The 18,392-nt window shown below is 38.2% G+C and overlaps 1 protein-coding gene and 1 long non-coding RNA gene across 2 annotated transcripts in view; one reads left to right on the top strand and one right to left on the bottom strand.

Moving 5' to 3' along the window:
• Window positions 1-4,039, bottom strand: part of ARFGEF1 (ADP ribosylation factor guanine nucleotide exchange factor 1) — a 155,815-nt gene extending 151,776 nt beyond the window's left edge. The window contains exon 1 of the mRNA XM_040625525.1: window positions 3,411-4,039. Within this exon, the coding sequence (XP_040481459.1) occupies window positions 3,411-3,534 (124 nt within the window). The 5' untranslated portion in view covers window positions 3,535-4,039. The remainder of the gene's footprint in view (window positions 1-3,410) is intronic.
• Window positions 4,040-4,237: 198 nt separating this feature from the next.
• On the top strand, window positions 4,238-7,340 carry LOC103680780. Its single transcript, XR_005833609.1, has 2 exons — window positions 4,238-4,670; window positions 5,548-7,340. It is a non-coding gene; the product is annotated as an uncharacterized LOC103680780 (long non-coding RNA).
• The last annotated feature ends 11,052 nt before the right edge of the window (window positions 7,341-18,392 follow it).

The following is an 18,392-nucleotide window of genomic DNA, read 5'->3' as shown; positions in this document are numbered from 1 at the left end:
AGGAATGGATCAAGCTAAGCTAGGGCAGCCTAGAAGCCCTCTGCAGAGTTGTCTTAGCAGCAGAGAGCTGTAGTGGGGCAGGTACCAAGAGAGGGCAACCTGGAGCTGTTCTTGGGCCTGTGGGCTTCACACTGATTCTAACAATGTACATGTGAAGGGGTTTTTTGTTTCTTAACCATTCTTTACTTCAAAATCAAGTCTGAAATGTAAGATAATGTGATAAAAATTTTAAATAATCTGCATACCCTTTAAAGTTTTCATTATTTTTCTTTTTATGAAAATAAAATGAAATTTCCTTTATGTAGTATCTTTGAGAATGAATTTTGTTTTTAATAAAGTGAAATCTCCCCTAATCTTGATAAGGTGTGCTAAAAGTTTTACTTTAATCAAAAAAATAACACTTTCTTAAGAATATGTGATGAACTATAATTTCATCAGTATTATTTACAGAAAATCTATTTATAACTGGCCATTCTTAAAAAGGTAACAGAATTTTGAATACCAGTGCTCTGAAATCTCCTCACATGCCATTAAAATGATTTTAAAACACAAAAGGATTAAAAGTCTTACATACTATATACTTTCCTGTTTACCCTCTCTCTCCCTTCAGCTCCTCAGTAGGTGCTCAATAAATATTTGGGGGTGGGGAGGAGGAAGAATGCAGGCAAGTATAAGGGTTATTTAGAAAGTATATTTAAAAGATTATAGCACTTGCTTCTAAGCTTCCACCATCCAGCTCCTACCCACTCACAACCTAGCCTAGATCATGGATGACCAAACCAGTCCATTCCTGTTTACCTTCCCATTCCTGCTTGAGGGCCACAAAGATTTGTATCAAGAGACCAAAGTGGGTCTGGATTCTCAATAGTGATGAGCAAAGAGGAGATTTATAATAATTTCTAGAGACAATACATATTTGAAGACACCATCTTACTGTAAAACATTATACTTTCTGTAAAAATGAAAGGGGTTGTCCCTACCAATTTATGTTTGTGATAATGTAGATGGATGACTAGAAGAAAAGAGACAAAGTTCATCCAACAGAGATCCACTACCTTGAGATCTGCTTAATGAGATTCTGCAGGAGACTAAATGTAACTTTTATAAAATGTGAGAAAAAGCCTTATATATCTTTTAAAAAGTACTGTGTTGCCCAGCCTCTGCCTGGGTAGTCACATTCCTCATAATAAGCTTCTTCTAACTATATGGAAGAGGCAGGCAAAAAAGTAAAACCAGCAAAATCTGCAACAGACAATTCCTAGCACACCTAACACACACACTACCAAGTAGCTCCTATATCTAGACGGCAAGGACCAAGCCCTCTAAAGATGCCAATCAAGAAGGGCAGGAATACTCGGCGCACAAATTCACCAAACTGCGTTCACGTTCGTGGCAGATTACAGGGGATGTAACCTTACAATAATTAAGTTCAATATCCTAATTTATAAGGAAGGAAACTAACGTCAAAGGACTTGACTATACTGCAAGGTAACAGAACTGGGGATCCCAGATTCTCCTTCCACAGAACTCTCCATTAAAACATGCTCAACTTATACTGGCATTTTGGAGAGGAAAAAAAAATAGTATACAAAATACACTGCATTTCATCAGTCTAATACTTGTAATTTAGTATACTAAAAACATAATTAACAAGGAAAATCAAGTCTCAAACTAAAACTAAAACTAAAAAAAATAGTATACAAAATACACTGCATTTCATCAGTCTAATACTTGTAATTTAGTATACTAAATACTTGTAAAACATAATTAACATCAGTCTAATACTTGTAAAACAAGTATTTAGTATACTAAATACTTGTAAAACATAATTAACATCAGTCTAATACTTGTAATTTAGTATACTAAATACTTGTAAAACATAATTAACAAGGAAAATCAAGTCTCAAACTAAAACTTTAGTTTGATTTTCTTAAATTCTTTAATCTGCAAGTTATTTATAAACCCACACATAATTCGTTTAAGAACTCAAAATCATTTCTTCCCTCATCCCACCCCAATTTAATAATTATTCCTTTTGGCACCACATAAATTCAATTTTTATCACTATGCAATGTCTTCTCATCCACCTAGAACAGTCTTTCATTAGCTACAAGAATTAAAAAGATGAACTTCTGATTCACGAAGGGCCAAAAAACTAAATTTAAACCCACTATACCACAGATTCAAAAAAATTATAATGAAATTTCTTCAGTAATGTTTTTTGTAACATCACCTTAAAATATCTAAAAGAGAAAGAAAAACAGTATAGCTTATAGTAGCAAGTTTAAAAAGTACTCTATTTTAATAATTAAAAAGCTTTTCCTGTCCTTCACCTTTTACTTTAGCACACATTTAAGTTATTCTGGATTTTTGCCCCTTCAAGAACACTTTTTTCCAAAGCCCATTTAACAAACTTAATTTTCTTGTCAATTTGATATAGTCTAATTCCACTGCTATAAAATAAAAACAAAAGCATTAGGAATTCATCTGTGTGTTAAATGTCCTGGTCTTTCCTTAAACGATTTCATCTTTGATGGATGCAATAGATGTATCACTTCCCCTTTTTTAACAATTCCTCATCTGCCTGTCCTCGCTATAGGTATTGTTTGGATTTACTCTGTTATGGGCTTCAATACACTAGATCTCCTCCGTCTGAACTATAAATCAGAATTCAAGCTTGAGAGCAGCTGCCACTGTCCAGACATGTGGCTGGTGGGTGTCATTGTCTTTTTTCATTTTTCCCATTTCAAACCCTCCCCTGTCACTAAACCCAGCATATTGAAAGGTCCTTCCCTTCCTCGCTTTTATATCTCCACCCCCACCCTTTAACCTCTGGTCTTGTTCTTCCAGGTCAGCCCAGTCACATACAACATCACTCTGTTTTTCCTGTGGCGGAAGCGGAGAGATGTCAGAATGGGCCACACGTCTTGCAGACCCCTTGTCAAGACTGTCAACAAGGGAACAACTTCGGCCTATCTTCCCAAAGTACCACGCCAAACGACAAAGTTATCAAAATTACGATACGGAACCCTTCCCACGCCCAATCTTGACAAATCAGCTCTACCTCAATTTCCAAGCTAATCAACAGCAGCTCATCTTCTGCTCATCACAAAGGGTGCTAGCCTGTCCGCACCGCACGGTCCACCAACAAAATCTCGTACTCTCAAGTCGATTCCAAGCCCTGCTGCGTTCCCCGAACCCAGCTAACTGCCCTTCCTCCTCCACCCTGCCTCTGCCCCATATCCAGCTAACGAGTTACTGTCAACTCCAGCCGGGGAGCAAAGAGCTTCGCTAGGGCTCCCTGAGGTCAGTGGCGCCGGCCTAGGGCAGCCCCAGACGACCCCACCTCCCGCGGCTGCTCCCGCGCCGCCGCGCCCCCCCCCCCCGCCCCGGGCCTCCTCCCCGCTCACCTAACGCCACCTCGCACGCTTTGCGCAGCTGGGAGTGATGCGCCTTCTTCACTTCCTTGTCGGCCAAAATCTTCTCCAGGGCCCGGGTCAGGAACATGTTCTTCGTCTTCTTCCCCTCATACATGGACGCAGAGAAGGAGGCGGCGGCTCGTCCGACCCGCGGCTCCCAGTGGCTGGAGGGGAGGAGGAGGAGGGGGAGGAAGAGAAGAGAGAAAGGAGAGGGGGTGGAAGTGGGGGAAAGGAGGCGTGGAGGGCAGCGGCAGGATCACGAAGGGACGGGCAGGTGGGAGCAGCCGCGGTGCGGGCGAGGGGCGCGGAGGTCTTCACCAGCCCTTGAGAGGCCGCCCCTTGAGGGCCGCGCCCGTCGGGCCGCCGCTTCTCCCGGCCTGGGGTCGCTTCCCGGCCACCCCCCTCACTCGCCCCTCCGGCCCAGGGGCGGCGAGGGAGCCCAGCCCGGGCGGCCGTCTGCCGGGAGCCGAGGGACAAGGCGGCGGCGGCAGCGGCTCAGAAGCCCGGAGAGAGCCCTGCTGCCCTGGCTACTGTGGGGATTAGCACCCGCCGCGGCCGCGGACTGGCCTCCATCACCGCCGACCTGCCCCGGCCGCCATGTTGGGAGGAAACGACGCGTCACGCAGCGGCCGAACGGCTGCAGAGGAGGAAGCAGCGGCGGCGGCGGCGCTGCCTGCCCAGAGCTGCCGCGGCGCGGGGAGGCTGGGGGCGGAGGGCGGCGCGGGAGGAGAGGCCCGAGCCGCAGCGCTACGGAGGCCCGGCGGGGCCCCGCCGCCTCCTGCGTTCGCCTGCAGGGCGGCGTGGGGCGTGGCGGGCGTCCTGCGGCGCCGGGCACCTCGGGGCGGCTCCGCTGCGGGGCTGAGGACGCCTGGTACCCTTACTCCCACGGGGTGAAAAGACTTCAGGGTACGCTGCTTCCACTTCTCCGACTTCCTGAAGATCCCGTTAGTGGAAATGTAGTCCTTTCCGCTCTTGGAATCACGGAAACACCCGCATCGCCCACTCTCAGCCGCACAGCGTTTCCACCTGTCGCGCTCGACTTTTAATTTCCTTACTACGTGTGAGAAACTGCTCTCCAGGACCGTGCCCTCGGACTACCTCAAGGAGGAGTCTCTCTTAGGAAGAGTAAACTAAAACCATTTTGACATGGATTCAGGCATGTTTCACTTTTTTTTTTAATCTCTGTAGGATTAATTGGTAAACTGTAGATTTCAGATCCCTTCTGAATTGAGTCTCAAGTTAAGCCAACAGGTAAATGTTTATGATTGATGAGGACCCTTAGAGTTCCGTGTTTCTCTGCTTTTAATACCAAGATGCAGTCAGGACATGAAAACCAGTTTAAGAATAGAAAAGCTTTAAATATAGATTACCACAAACATGTGACCATGCGTCTGCTTTGGTATCAAAGAATAATTAAAACTTCTACAGTGTTTAATTTAGAGCATACAATTATAAAGAATCCCATAAAATATATGCAAAGAATTTATATGGTGATTTAGGTGCATGTCTTCAAGTTCAAAGCTACTGGTTCCCAAATTGTTCGAGTGTCTCTCACTTCTGATCCGTTCTATTGCCTTGACTAGGGACTCGTCCTAATGCAATCATCCAAACCCACGAATAGAGAGGCTGTGAAGTGACAAGACTTAGGACAAGCTAAAAACCATGGGAAATAAAAATGGAAACTTTGAAGGTGATCCTAAATTAAAGTGGGCACATAGATTAATTTTTAAAACTGTGGTGTTTAAAAAAAATAAAAATCATAAAATTGTGTTGTTCTGAGAAACATACATAAATTCATTAATTTCATTTTAAAGAGTATTTCTAGATTCCTGGGTATTGGAGATTCAATATACTAGATCAGACATAATTCTGATTTCTATATACACTCAAAGATTATAAAATTTTTTAGAACAAGCTCCATTTCTAATTTATCTTTGTTTCTTCGTTATGCTAGTGTTGCGCCAGGTACTGTTGAAAGCACTAATCGCCAATTCTATTTACTTCCTAAGTACAGAGATACATTATGTTCTCCAGCCTCCCTTGCAGTTAGGTGTAGCCATCTAGATTTAGCTCATTAAAAAAAATAATAATAATTCCACAATCAATCTTCCACGCTGTTTTCCTTCAGTGGCCACATGCTGAAGATGGCAGAGCACAAATTAGAAGAAGCCTGAGTCCCTGAATTACCACTTGGAGGAGAGCCATCCATCCATCAGGAATATTTGTTTCGGACTTTACAGGAGCAAAGTAAATTGTTCAGTTATGTTTAGCAGCTAGCTCTGTCTAAACAAAACATTTGGCGTTCATACAAACAGATCTCTGAACTTAAAGAGCCCAGAGTCTCTTGCATACCACATGTCATATCTGTAATCATCTTGTCTGCTTACTTGTTTATTGATTGGTTATGTTTCCCTCATAAGAGCAAGGACCTCATCTGTCTATTCACTTCTCTATGCCTCACATCCAGTATAGTCATTGGCATAGAGAAGACCTTTAGAATTAACTTGAATAGAAACTTGGATGAATGAAAGATAATGGACTAAGTCAGGAATGATCCTTGCCCCTGTGGAGCGTAGGGTATATGGTAGGAAAAAGGATATTAAACAAGTAAATCACTAGTGAATATATAATTACAAATGTGCTATGTATGATTAAAAAGTAGAATGCTATGAGGAGATCTTTAGATTTTGGATTCAGGGATGGCTTTCATAAAGACGTAACATTTAAACTGAGACCTGAAGGAAGAGTAAAAATTAGCCAAGCTAAGTCAGGCAGTCTTTTGGGGTAAGGGGGAAGCTTGGCAAGTTTCAGGAGCCAAAACAAGGCAGTGTGGCTGAAAGTTATCAAGGCAAAACGGTGCCAGTAAAGATAAAGAGGGAACGAGGTACCAGACCATACAGAACCTTGTAGTCCATGGTAAGGGTTTGGGATTTCATTCTAATAGCAGTAGAAACCTATTGAAAGGTTAAGTAAGGAGTGAAATAAAAGTGGGAACTTAAAAGTAGTCCCTCTGTTGTGTGGAGAATGGGTTGGAAAGGGACAAGAATGGATGTGGGCAGAAAAGTGAGAAGGTGATTACAACAGAGCAGCATGGCATGGGTTAGGATCCAGGACAATGAGGCAGGGTTTTAGAGCTCATGTCCTGCACAAAGATGACAAATGGGGCTGAAGTCCAGCACCAGCATCTGCCCAAGGGAAGGGATTCCTTTTTCTGATTTGCATAAACACTAGACCAGTGGTGTCTGAGTGATGACCATGGAGGCAGAGCAAAGTGGGCAGATTTGAGATATACTTTAGTGGCAGAAGAGACAGGACTTAGCAATGAATTGGAAGGAAGATAAGAGGAAGGAAGAAGTCACAAATGAATGTCATGTTTCTGACTAGAGCCAGAGAATGAGAAGAAATGCTGTTTGTGGAGATGGCCTACACTGGGATAGGAGAAAATTTGAGGGCAAGGGCACACTTTTCAGTTTTAGAAGAATTGACTGCTCTGAGATACGACCTAACCGTCTCAGAAGGAATGGCCTTCATCCTTTCCCCCAGAGGATAATTCATCTTCCTCCTTTGTTGAGTCTAGAATTTCCACCCAAAGTGGGTAGTGATGGGGACAGGTGGTATGCAGCCTTGGGAGGTGGGCATTCTCACCCAACTTGAAATTCATTATAATAACTCTGACCTGCCTGGAGCAAAAAAAAAAGGGGGGGGGTACGACTCTAAAAGAAAAAGGGTTCAGATAATATTTTTAGTCTCTTATTTGCAAGGATGGGGGGAGATGGGGAAGGAGCAGGAGTTGGGGGGGTACCAGGCTCAGGCAATTTTTACACAAAATGTTGAGTGTATTTCCATGTACATGTTTCCTTTATTATTATCACTGTTTGGTGCTTATCCATCCTATTTAAATAAATTCAGTCTCAGTATTAACTTGCATTTGACTCATTGCTATTTTTAAAACATTCAAATTTTTCTGAAATGCCTATCATTCTCTAAACTTTAAAATATAGTTTTCTTTTTTTTTTTTTTTAATTTTATTTTTATTTATTTGACAGAGACAGCCAGCGAGAGAGGGAACACAAGCAGGGGGAGTGGGAGAGGAAGAAGCAGGCTCCTAGCAGAGGAGCCTGATGTGGGGCTCGATCCCAGAACGCTGGGATCACGCCCTGAGCCTAAGGCAGACACTTAACCGCTGTGCCACCCAGGAGCCCCTAAAATATAGTTTTCTTATACGATTGTTTTTCCTGAGTCCATTTTTACCCCTCAGTCTACAATCTCACCTCCCTATCACTTAATTGCCCCTCATCATTTTCCCTTTAATCTACAACTTTGCTCTATGTTAGCTGCCTTTTCTCTTTGGATAATATTCCCCCTTTGATTCCAAAGAGTCAAATAATATCCAACATTAAAAGACTTTGACCTGGGTTTTAGCATCTTGGTTGGGGTGTTTTATCATCATCCTTTTATTCATTTCTAATTTTTTAAAAAAGATTTATTCATTTGAGGGGGGTCACATGCCTGGGGGGAAGGGCAAAGGGAGAGGGAGAGAGAGAGAAATCTCAAGGAGACTATCCACTGAGCCCGGAGCCTGCTGTGGGTCTTGATCCCATGACCCAAGATCATGACCTGAGCCAAAATCAGGAGTCTGACACTTAACCAACTGAACCACCCAGCCACCCCATCATCCTTTTAAATATAGACAGAAGTTCAGTATAACATGAAAATTAAATAAAATTTGAATAAAATTTTAATTAAGGCTGAGCATATCTGATTGATGTTAAAAGCCAATATTTGCTAACATCAAAAATAACATCATGTTCAATTGACTAAAGAAAAGTAGTCTTTCATGTGATCTCTAAATTCTATTAGCTTTCAAAACATTCCATCATCTGACCCTTCTGATTGTCCAACTAATTTCTCTATAGTAATGGTAATAATAATTAACATTTATATAGAGTTGGGGTTTTTTAAAGATTTTATTTATATATTTGACAGAGAGAGAGACAGCCAGCAAGAGAGGGAACACAAGCAGGGGGAGTGGGAGAGGAAGAAGCAGGCTCCCAGCGGAGGAGCCTGATGCGGGGCTCAATCCCAGGACTCCGGGATCACACCCTGAGCCAAAGGCAGACACTTAACGACTGAGCCACCCAGGCGCCCCTATATAGAGCTTATTATGAGGCCGGCATAGTAGCCCAAATGAAGAAGTTTCCATTATTAACCCTGATTTATAGATGAAGAAACAGAATTTAGACAATGTGCCCAGCCATACAATTAATAAGTGGTGGCGCCAGGATTACAGTTTGCAAAGTTTGGCTCCAGAGCTCATAAGCTATACTGCCTCTCTCAACAGTCTGTTCTTTTAACCTTCCCTGCCTACTCCCTCCTCTCCTGAAATACACATGTAGGCACACAAGTTCCAGCCCTTTCTTCCTGCAGATCTTCTTCCCTTCCATCCCCACACCATGTACCCATACAAACACAAAGCTGTTCTGCATCGGCAAGTCTTTGTTCATCTTTCAGCAATCCAGAGCACCCACTACCACCTTTCTTTTGTTTGCTGTCCTCAGTGGCTTCCCAACCTTCAAAACTTCATTAAAATCCATCACCTTCTAAGTTCTCTGCTTCTATCTCCAATGGCACCGATCCCTCCTCTCCTTTTAAAGCATCTTCTACCTCACACTTTACACCTAATTCTATATCCATGATAGTGTTTAATGGGACTGCACATTTTTAAAGACCAAGGATATAAGGAAAAATAAAGCAAGCAACTTAGTAAAAGACGGGGAACACTGATTAAACAGAACCATATCAGTTTTGCCGAGACCATAACAATGACATGACTAAAAGGCCATATCCAAAGTAAATCAAGCCTGCTTTCTTGCTTTTCATGTGAACAGGCATATAAGCTAATTTGATATTCCTCTTTTATCAGTCAGCTTGTTTTAATCTTGTTTATTAAAGAAATAAGTGAACAGTGCCTTCAGACTCAGAGGTCCTGCTCATTGTTCTGCAGGGAAAGTATCAATACACTGGACAGGGCAGACAGAGGGAGAGCATGGTAGATTGAAGAATTTGATTTAGAAAGAAAAGATAAGAGGAACAAGCAAATTTTTATTAAATAAGAGACTACATTATGATATTTGATAATCACAGTGAAGTTTAAAAAAATAGAATGCTGAGAAAAAAATTACAAATCTAGAGCAGGAAGTTGGAAGTAATAGAATTTTTCATGAATTTTAAATCATCAACTGCTAATGGTTTACAAAATAATAAAACTGAAAGCATTAGCACTTAAATTTCTTTAAAAAATCTCTAAGTTATATAATTCTCTAGAGGGGTGGAAAGTACTTACTTATAATCCATGATATTATTCTCTCTCTTTCCAGTATATATAGTTATAATTATTCCAGTAAAATCATACTGATGATAACTACTACAGATTAGGTGTTTACTTTATATGAATCCCTTGCAGGAACTCATTTAATCCTTACAACAACTCTGCCATGTGTATGGTATTATTCCTCTTTTACAAATGAGGGGAAAAAAAAACATTAGGGAAGTTAATTGCCCAAGGTTACAGAACTAAATATGTTTGTCACTTTTCAAAGTTCATGCATGCTCTTAATCATTGTTCTATCCTATGGCTAGTCACATATTTGTATATATCCTTTTGAAAATGCTTTTTCACCAATATTATGCCATAATTATTTTAAAGTAGGACCACATCTTTTCTTTCCTTTGAAACTACTCTCACCAACTAGCACACTGAACTGTTAAACATTAATGATTAAGTGGCCATTAATTTTCTGGAGGTAAAGTTTTTAAAAAAATTAGAAATGGGGATTTTTATTAAAAGCCTGCCTTTTAAAGAAATTGAAATGTTTGAAACTTTCTAGAAAAAGAAATCTCTAAGCCCAGTTAGTTTTACTAGTGAATTTTTTTTTTAAGATTTTATTTATTTATTTGACAGAGAGACAGCCGGCAAGAGAGGGAACACAAGCAGGGGGAGTGGGAGAGGAAGAATCAGGCTCCCAGCGGGGCAGGGAGCTTGATGCGGGGCTCGATTCCAGAACACTGGGATCACGCCCTGGGCCGAAGGCAGACGCTTAACGACTGAGCCACCCAAATGCCCCTTACTAGTGAATTCTATTAAATATTTAAAGAAGAAATAACACCAACACCATCTCTTTCAGAAAATAAAAGAGGATGGAACAATTCTCAACTTATTTTATGAGGCCAGCCTAACCCTGAAATCCAAACTCAATAAGAAGTACAAAAAAAGAACTACAGACCAATATCCCCTAAGAATATAAATGTAAAAAAAACAAAATATTGGCAAATCCAATTCACCAATATATCAAAGAATAATATGCCATAACCAATGGAGGAAAGATGAGGGTTCCTCTTGGGAATGCAGGCTTGTTCAGTATTAGAAAATCAAGCAATGCAATTGACAACACTGGCAAACTAAAAATAACTGTATGATCATATCAATTGTTAGGAAAGAGCATTTGACAACATTGAACATTTATTCGTGATAAAAGCTCTCAGCAAACATTCTCAACGTGATTAAGGACATTTAAAAAGAAAACAAATATAGGCAACATCATACTCAATTGTGACAAAATTCAATGGTAAGATCAGAAACAAGGCAAGGATGTCCATGCTTACTACTCTTATTCAATATCACACTGGAGGTCCTGGTCAATGCAATAAAGCAAGGGAAAGAAAAGCCACGCAGATTGAAATGGAAGAAACAAACTGTTCTCACTGACAGTCAACATAATTAACTGTCTATGTAGAAAATCCAAAGGAATCTACCCAAACTCCTAGAACTTATGATAATTAAGTTTAACAAGGTCAGGATACAGAGTTAATGCATAAAAATCTATTGTATTTTTATATATTATTAATGTACAACTGGAAACCAAAATTTTAAAAATGCCATTTACAATAGAGTCAAAAAATGAAATAAATAAATAAATCTAACAAAACATATACAGGATCCTATGCTGAAAACAAGATGCTGATGAAGGAACTCAAAGAAGACCTAAATAAATGAAAAGATCCATGTTCATGAATTGGAAGACATTGTAAAAATGTCAACTAATCTATAGGTTTAGCACAATTCTAATTCTGTAGTTACAGAGAAGCTTATTATAAAATGTATATGAAAAGGCGAACCATACAAAGTTACAAAAATTTTGGTTTTCTTTTTTTTTTTTTTTTTAAGTTTTTACTTTAATTCCAGTTAACATACAGTGTTATATTAGTTTCAGGTGTGAAATATAGTAATTTGCCTGCTCCATACACCACCCAGTGCTCATCACAACAACTGCAGTCCTTAATCCTCATCACTTATTTAACCCATCCTCTCCACCCCACCTCCCCTCTGGGAACCATCAGCTTGTTCTCTATAATTAAGAGTTTCTTGCTTTGTCTTAAAAAATTTTGTTTTTTTTCCTATGATGAAAATTTTTAAGATTTACTCTCTTGGCAATTTTCAAATATATGCTATAATGCTATTGATTATAATCACCACGCTGTATATACATCTCCATGACCTATTTATGACTGGAAGTTTGTACCTCTTGATCCCCTTTACCTGTTTTGCCCATACCCTAACCCCCTCTACCCTAGGAACTTCCATTCTGTTCTCTGTATCTATGAGGGGCTTTTTGTCGTTGTTGGTTTTGTTTTTTAGATTTCATATGTAAGTGAGATCACATGATATTTTGGTTTCTCCTATTTCACTTAGCATGAACTACCCTCAAGGACCATCCTTGTTGTTAAACATCGCAACATTTCATTCTTTTGTATGGCTGAGTAATATTCTACTGTGTGTGTGTGTGTGTGTGTGTGTGTGTGTGTGTGTGTACACACCACATCTTCCTTATCCATTCATCCATCAATGGGCATGTGTGTTATTTTCAGATGTTGGCTATCATAAATAATGTGCAATGAACATAATAAAGCATATATTTTTTCACATTAGTATTTTTGCTTACTTTGGATAAATATCAAGAAGTGGAATTTCTGGATTATATTGTAGTTCTATCTTTTTCTATCTTTAATTTTTTGAGGAGCCTCCATACTGTTTTTCCATAGTGGAAATTTACATTCCACCAACAGTGTACAAGGGTTCCCTTTCTTCCATATCCTTGCCAACATCTGTTCTTCGTTCTTTCTTTTTTTTAAATAATAGTCATTCTAACAGGTGTGAAGTAGTGTCTCTTTGTGGTTTTGATTTTCATTTCCCCGATTTTTAATGATGTTGAACATCTTTTTATGTGCCTATTGGCCATCTATAGGTCTTCCCTGGAAAAATATCTATTCAGATTCTCTGCCTATTTTTTCAATTATTATTATTATTATTATTTTTTGCTATTGAGTTACATAGTTCCTTATATATTTTAGATAATAATGTATTAGATATATGATTGGTAAATATTTCCTCCCATTAAGTAGGTCACCTTTTCACTTTGTTGATGGTTTTGTTTGCTGTGTAGAAGCTTTTCAGTTTATGTAGTCCCACGTGTTTATTTTTTGCTTTGATTGCCTTTGCTTTTAGAGTCAATTCTATAAAGTCATCACCAAGACAAAGGTCAAGGAGCTTACTGCCAATGTTTTCCCCTAGGAGGTTTAGGTTTTCAGGCCTTACATTTGAGACTTTGAGTTAATTTTTGTGTATGGTCTAAAATTGTAGTCTAGTTATATTCTTTTGCATGTAGCTGTCCGGTTTTCCCAATACCAAATATTAAAGAGAATGTCCATTCCTCTTTGCTTATTTTTGCTCCTTTGTTGTAAGTTAATTGACCAGTTTTATTTCTGGGCTCTCTATTCTGTTCCATTGATCTGTGTGTCTGTTTTTGTATTAATATATTAATATGTTGGTAATACCATACTGTTTTGATCACTTTAACTTTGTCATATAGTTTGAAATCAGGGAGCATAATGCCTCCAGTTGTGTTCTTCTTTCTCAAGATTACTTTGGCTATTTGAGGTCTTTTGTGATTCTGTGCAAATTTTAGGATTATTTGTTCCATTTCTGTGAAAGATGTCATTGGCATTTTCATGGGGATTGCATTGAATCTGTAGATTGGGTGATACAGACATTTTCATAAAATTAATTCTTCAAATCCATGAGCAGGTAATATCCTTTTACTTGTGTCCTCTTCAATTTCTTTAATCAATGTCTTATATTTTCCAATGTGCAGGTCTTTTGCCTCTTTGGTTAAATTTATTCCTAGGTATTTTTTAATGCGATTGTAAATGGAATTGTTTTCTTAATTTCTCTTTCTGATACTTCATTGCTAGTGTATAGAAACACAATAGATTTTTGCATGTTGATTTTGTACCATGCAACTTAACTGAATTCATTTGTTAGTTGTAACAGTATTTTGGTGAAGTTTTTAGATTTTCTATATGAAAACATATTATCTGCAAATAGTGACAGTTTTACTTCTTCCTTACCAATTTGGATGCCTTTCATTTCTTTTTCTTGCCTAGTTGCTCTGGCTAGAATTTCCAATACTATGCTGAATAAAGGTGGTGAGAGTGGGCATCCTTGTCTTCTTCCTGATCTTACAGGAAAGGTTTTCAGCTTTTCATTGTAGTAGGATATTAGCTGTGTGCTTAAATATATGGCCTTTATTATGTTGATGAATGTTTTCTTTCTATGCACTTTGTTGAGAGTTTTTATCACAAATGAATATTGAATTTTGTCAAATGCTTTTTCTGCATCTATCAAGATAATGATTTTTAGCCTTCATTTTGTTAATGTAGTGTAACGTGTTGATTGATTCATGGATGTTGAACTATTTTTGCATCCCAGGAATAAATCCCATTTGTAATGATGTGTGATTCTTAAACATTGTTGAATTTGGTTTGATAATATTTTATTGAAGATATTTTGCATTCGCCTGTGAAGCCACCTGGTTCTGGAATTTTGTTTGTTAGGAGGGTTTTGGTTACTGATTCAATTTCATTACTAGTAATCAGTCTGTTTAAATTTTCTATTTTTCCTGATGAAGTCTTGTTGTTTTCAAAGCTAGACATTATGGGGGCTGGTCATTCCATTGCAGGTCACAAGGGCTGGGGTGCCTGATATGAGGCACAAACCCCACATTCTTCATGGAGAAGCCCTGGATCTGTGAGATCCCTTCCAGTTGTGGGTCACCATGTTGGTGTGGGGTTTTTGTTGAGAAGGCATCTCTACTTCTCCTACCCACCTAGATGTTGCCCTTTTACTGTTTGTTGTGAAGGAGCTATTCCGCTAGTTTTCAGGTCTTTTCCTGAGGAAATTGCTTCATCTGTACCTGTAGATTTAATGTGTCTGTGGGAGGGGAGTTCCGGATCTACCTATACTGTCATATTGGACTGCTCCCACCTCTAACAATTTTTTAAAAAGAAAAATGAAATTGGATGACTCACCATACCCACAAGTCTTAATATAAAGTTGTGATAATTGAGACACTGGTATTAACAAAGGACAGATAGATAATGGAAGACAATGAAAGTCCAGATATAGACTCATAAAAATCGATTTTTGACAAAGGTTCAAAGGCAATTCATTGTAAAAGGAAGTCTTTTCAAGAAATGACGTTGAAACAATTAGACATTCATATGTGGGGGAAAAAAAGCTTTAACGTAAAAGTTATACTTTATGCAAAAATGAACTCGAAATATAGCATAGATCTAAATATAAAATGTAAACTATAAAACTTTCATAGGATAGGATAAAATAATATAGAATTTTAGGATAAAATCTTCATGAGTTGGGGTTAGGCCAAAGTTCTTAGACATGACACCAAAAGCATGATTCATAAGAGAAAAAAAATGATAAATTAGACTGCACAGAATTTGAAATTTTGCTCTGTGAAAGACACTGTTAAAAGAATAAAAAGATAAGCTACAAAATAAAAAAATATTTAAAATCACATATCTGACAAATAACTTACATTCAAATACAAATTTTAAAATTTCTTAAAAACTCATTAAAAAAAAAACACCTAAAAATGAGTACAAAACTTGGACATTTCACTAAAGAGTATATACAATGGCAAATAAACACGGGAAAAGATGTTTATATCATTAACCATTAAGGAAATACAAATTAAAACTACAATGAGGTATTATTACACATCTACTAGAATGACTAAAATTTAAGGAGCTGATTAATATCAAGTGTCAGAGAGGATGTAGAGTAATCTAAACCCACATTGCTGGCAGAAATGCAAAATGGTACAGAAATTCTTGGGAAACAGTTTGGTAGTTTCTTATGAAGTTAAACACTTAGCATGTGACTCAGCAACCCTACCCCTGGATATTTACACTAGGAAAATTAAAAGTTATGTTCACACAAAAACCTGTACACATGTTTATGGAAATTCTACCCATATTCACTAAAAATTGAAAACTCCTGGTCTTTCATTGAATAAATGAATAAACAGTGGTACATCTATACAATAGAATAGACCTCAGCAATACAAAAGAACAAATTATTAATAAATGCAAGAAATTCGATGAGTCTCAAAGACATTATGCTAAGCGAAAGAAGGCAGTTTCAAAAAGTTTCATACTGTATTATGCATTTCTATGACATTCTCAAAAAGGCAAAGTTATAGGGACAAAAAACAGTGGTTATCAGCTGTTGTATGGGGAGGTAGGAGATGTCAATAAAAGGATAGCACAAGGGAGAATTTTTAGGGGGAGTGGTAGAAATGTTTTGTATACTAATTATGGTTGTGGTTACATGAATTTATACGTACACGTGTTTAAATTGAATCTCTACATACATGTGTTTAAATTCATATAATTTCTATAATTTAAAAAAACCTCTACTTCTAACACCACCAAATATCAACTTTCCTTCTATGAAACTGAATTAGATCCCACTGGATATAAGATAGAGATGACTAATTCTGGAGAATAAGGTAATTAGAATTTAGGTAATTGAAAGAAATATAGTTTTGCTATATCAAGCAGTAGAAAAATATGAGTGGTACTCAGGAAGGGACAGAGGAAGGTCTGGCTAGTAAAGAGGCTAAATCATACAGATAGGCCATGAATGGAATTTTCTGAATCATTACATTTGATTCTGCTCACATATAAGCAAGCAAGACTCTTAAGTGCATAAATAATTCCACTGCAATAAGTTACATTTTTTGGAATTCTCCAATAACACTTACATACTTTCAAAGCTTTTTAGTGATTCACCACTGTTTTAACATGAGTTACTGCAATTTTCTAACACACCACTCATAATCCCAAGGGAATCCCTTATGGACCTGAAGACATCAACATTGTTTTCTTTTTTAAATATCACCACTGAAATGTAGTTAAGTCTTTCAATTTTTTGAAATATTTAAGAAAAATTTGAATTTATCACAGCAATAATAACAATCTAGTCTTAATCTTGTGCATAAATATGTTTCCTCCATGGCTGGAAAACTAGATTATAATTTGTTTTCATTTGCAGTTTTTGGAGTTGTCAGTTCTGATTATATTAATTTAAAATTATTTTTTGAGACTAGTTAAATAAACTAGTATAGCTATTTAATGGCATGTTATAGGCATAATGAAAAATAATGTACTGATATGAAATGATCTCTATTAGTTATAAAAATAGTAGACTTCAGAATAGTAGGCAGTTTATTTGTGAAAAAATGGGGCAAAGTTTATACACAAACACACACATGGAGTTACTTAGTCTAAGTAAATATATTTTTAGAAGAATACAGAAGAGGGGAACTAGGTGTTGAGGGTGAGGATTGGGAGATATTATTGGGGACCATTTTATATCTCGTATATTTTGAACCCTGTGAATGCAGTGCCTATTATAAAAAACCAATTAAAATAAAAGTCATTCCCCTTCCCTTCAAACAGAGTATCTTTGTATTAAAAAAGTTAATTGCCTGGAAAAAAGAAGAAAAAATAATTCAGTTTCCTATTTGGGCCCCCATAGTCTCACTCAATAGAAATGCATTGAAGAATAAATTTCTCATTGTACATGTTTGATGCAATTTTTGTTTTCCTCATACAAAAAATCTGAAGTGTGTAGGATCTTTTGAATACCCTAATACCTTGCTATTCAAAGTATTGTCCAAGGACCAGTAGCATTGGGAGCTGGCTAGATATGCAGAATTCTTGTGCCCTACCCCAGACCTACCAAATCAGAATCAGCACTTTAACAAAATCCCCCCAGGGGACTTAGGTATACCTTCAAGTGTGAGAAGTACTGCTCCAAGAGGCAGGGTGGAGTTGGACAGAAGACAGTGCCAACAGCCCTAGGATATTAGGCAAATCAATGGTTTATTGGGGTAAAGAGGTCACTGAGCAGGCTCTGGTGAGTTTGTTGAAGAACCAAAGTGAATCTTAGAAAAATCTTAGAACTGTGACGAATCACTAAATTCTACTCCTGAAACCAATATTAACTAGAATTTAATAAAAATTGGGGGGGGGGGGAGAAAGAAAGATCCTAGACCCTAAGGTCAAAAGGGAAATCCTAGCTCCTGGGTGTTAAAAAAAATGCAATTTATTTTCTATTTCATCTGTTAATAGCCCAAGAATATGAACAAAATCATCATTGGAAGCCCTCCACCCCCAAGATGCATCCATTAGCTGTTTTAAAAGCCAAACCAAAATAAAGTAAAACTTTTGATAAATTTCATCAAGTCTTCCTGCTTCTGGCCTTTTCCTCAACCCATCACTATTTAGCCAATCGTAAGAGGGATTCTTCTGAAATATAAGTCAATTCATATCACTCCTACATTCAAACACTTTTCAATGGCTCCCCATTTTACTCAGAGTAGGAGTCAGTGTCCTAACACAGACCTGCAAGGGTCTATGCAATGCACCTACCCCAATCACTCAGCTATGCTCTCCTTGGCTTGGTCAGCTCCAACCACACTGACCTCCTTGCTATTTCCTGAACTTGTCAAGTGCTCTCTGCTTCCAGATCTATACACCAGTTCCCTCCTC

This window comes from Ursus maritimus, unplaced genomic scaffold (assembly GCF_017311325.1).
Source record: "Ursus maritimus isolate PB19 unplaced genomic scaffold, ASM1731132v1 scaffold_9, whole genome shotgun sequence".
Taxonomy (NCBI): domain Eukaryota; kingdom Metazoa; phylum Chordata; class Mammalia; order Carnivora; family Ursidae; genus Ursus; species Ursus maritimus.
Note: the sequence above shows the minus strand (reverse complement) of the source record. Positions and strands in the feature narration are given on the sequence as shown.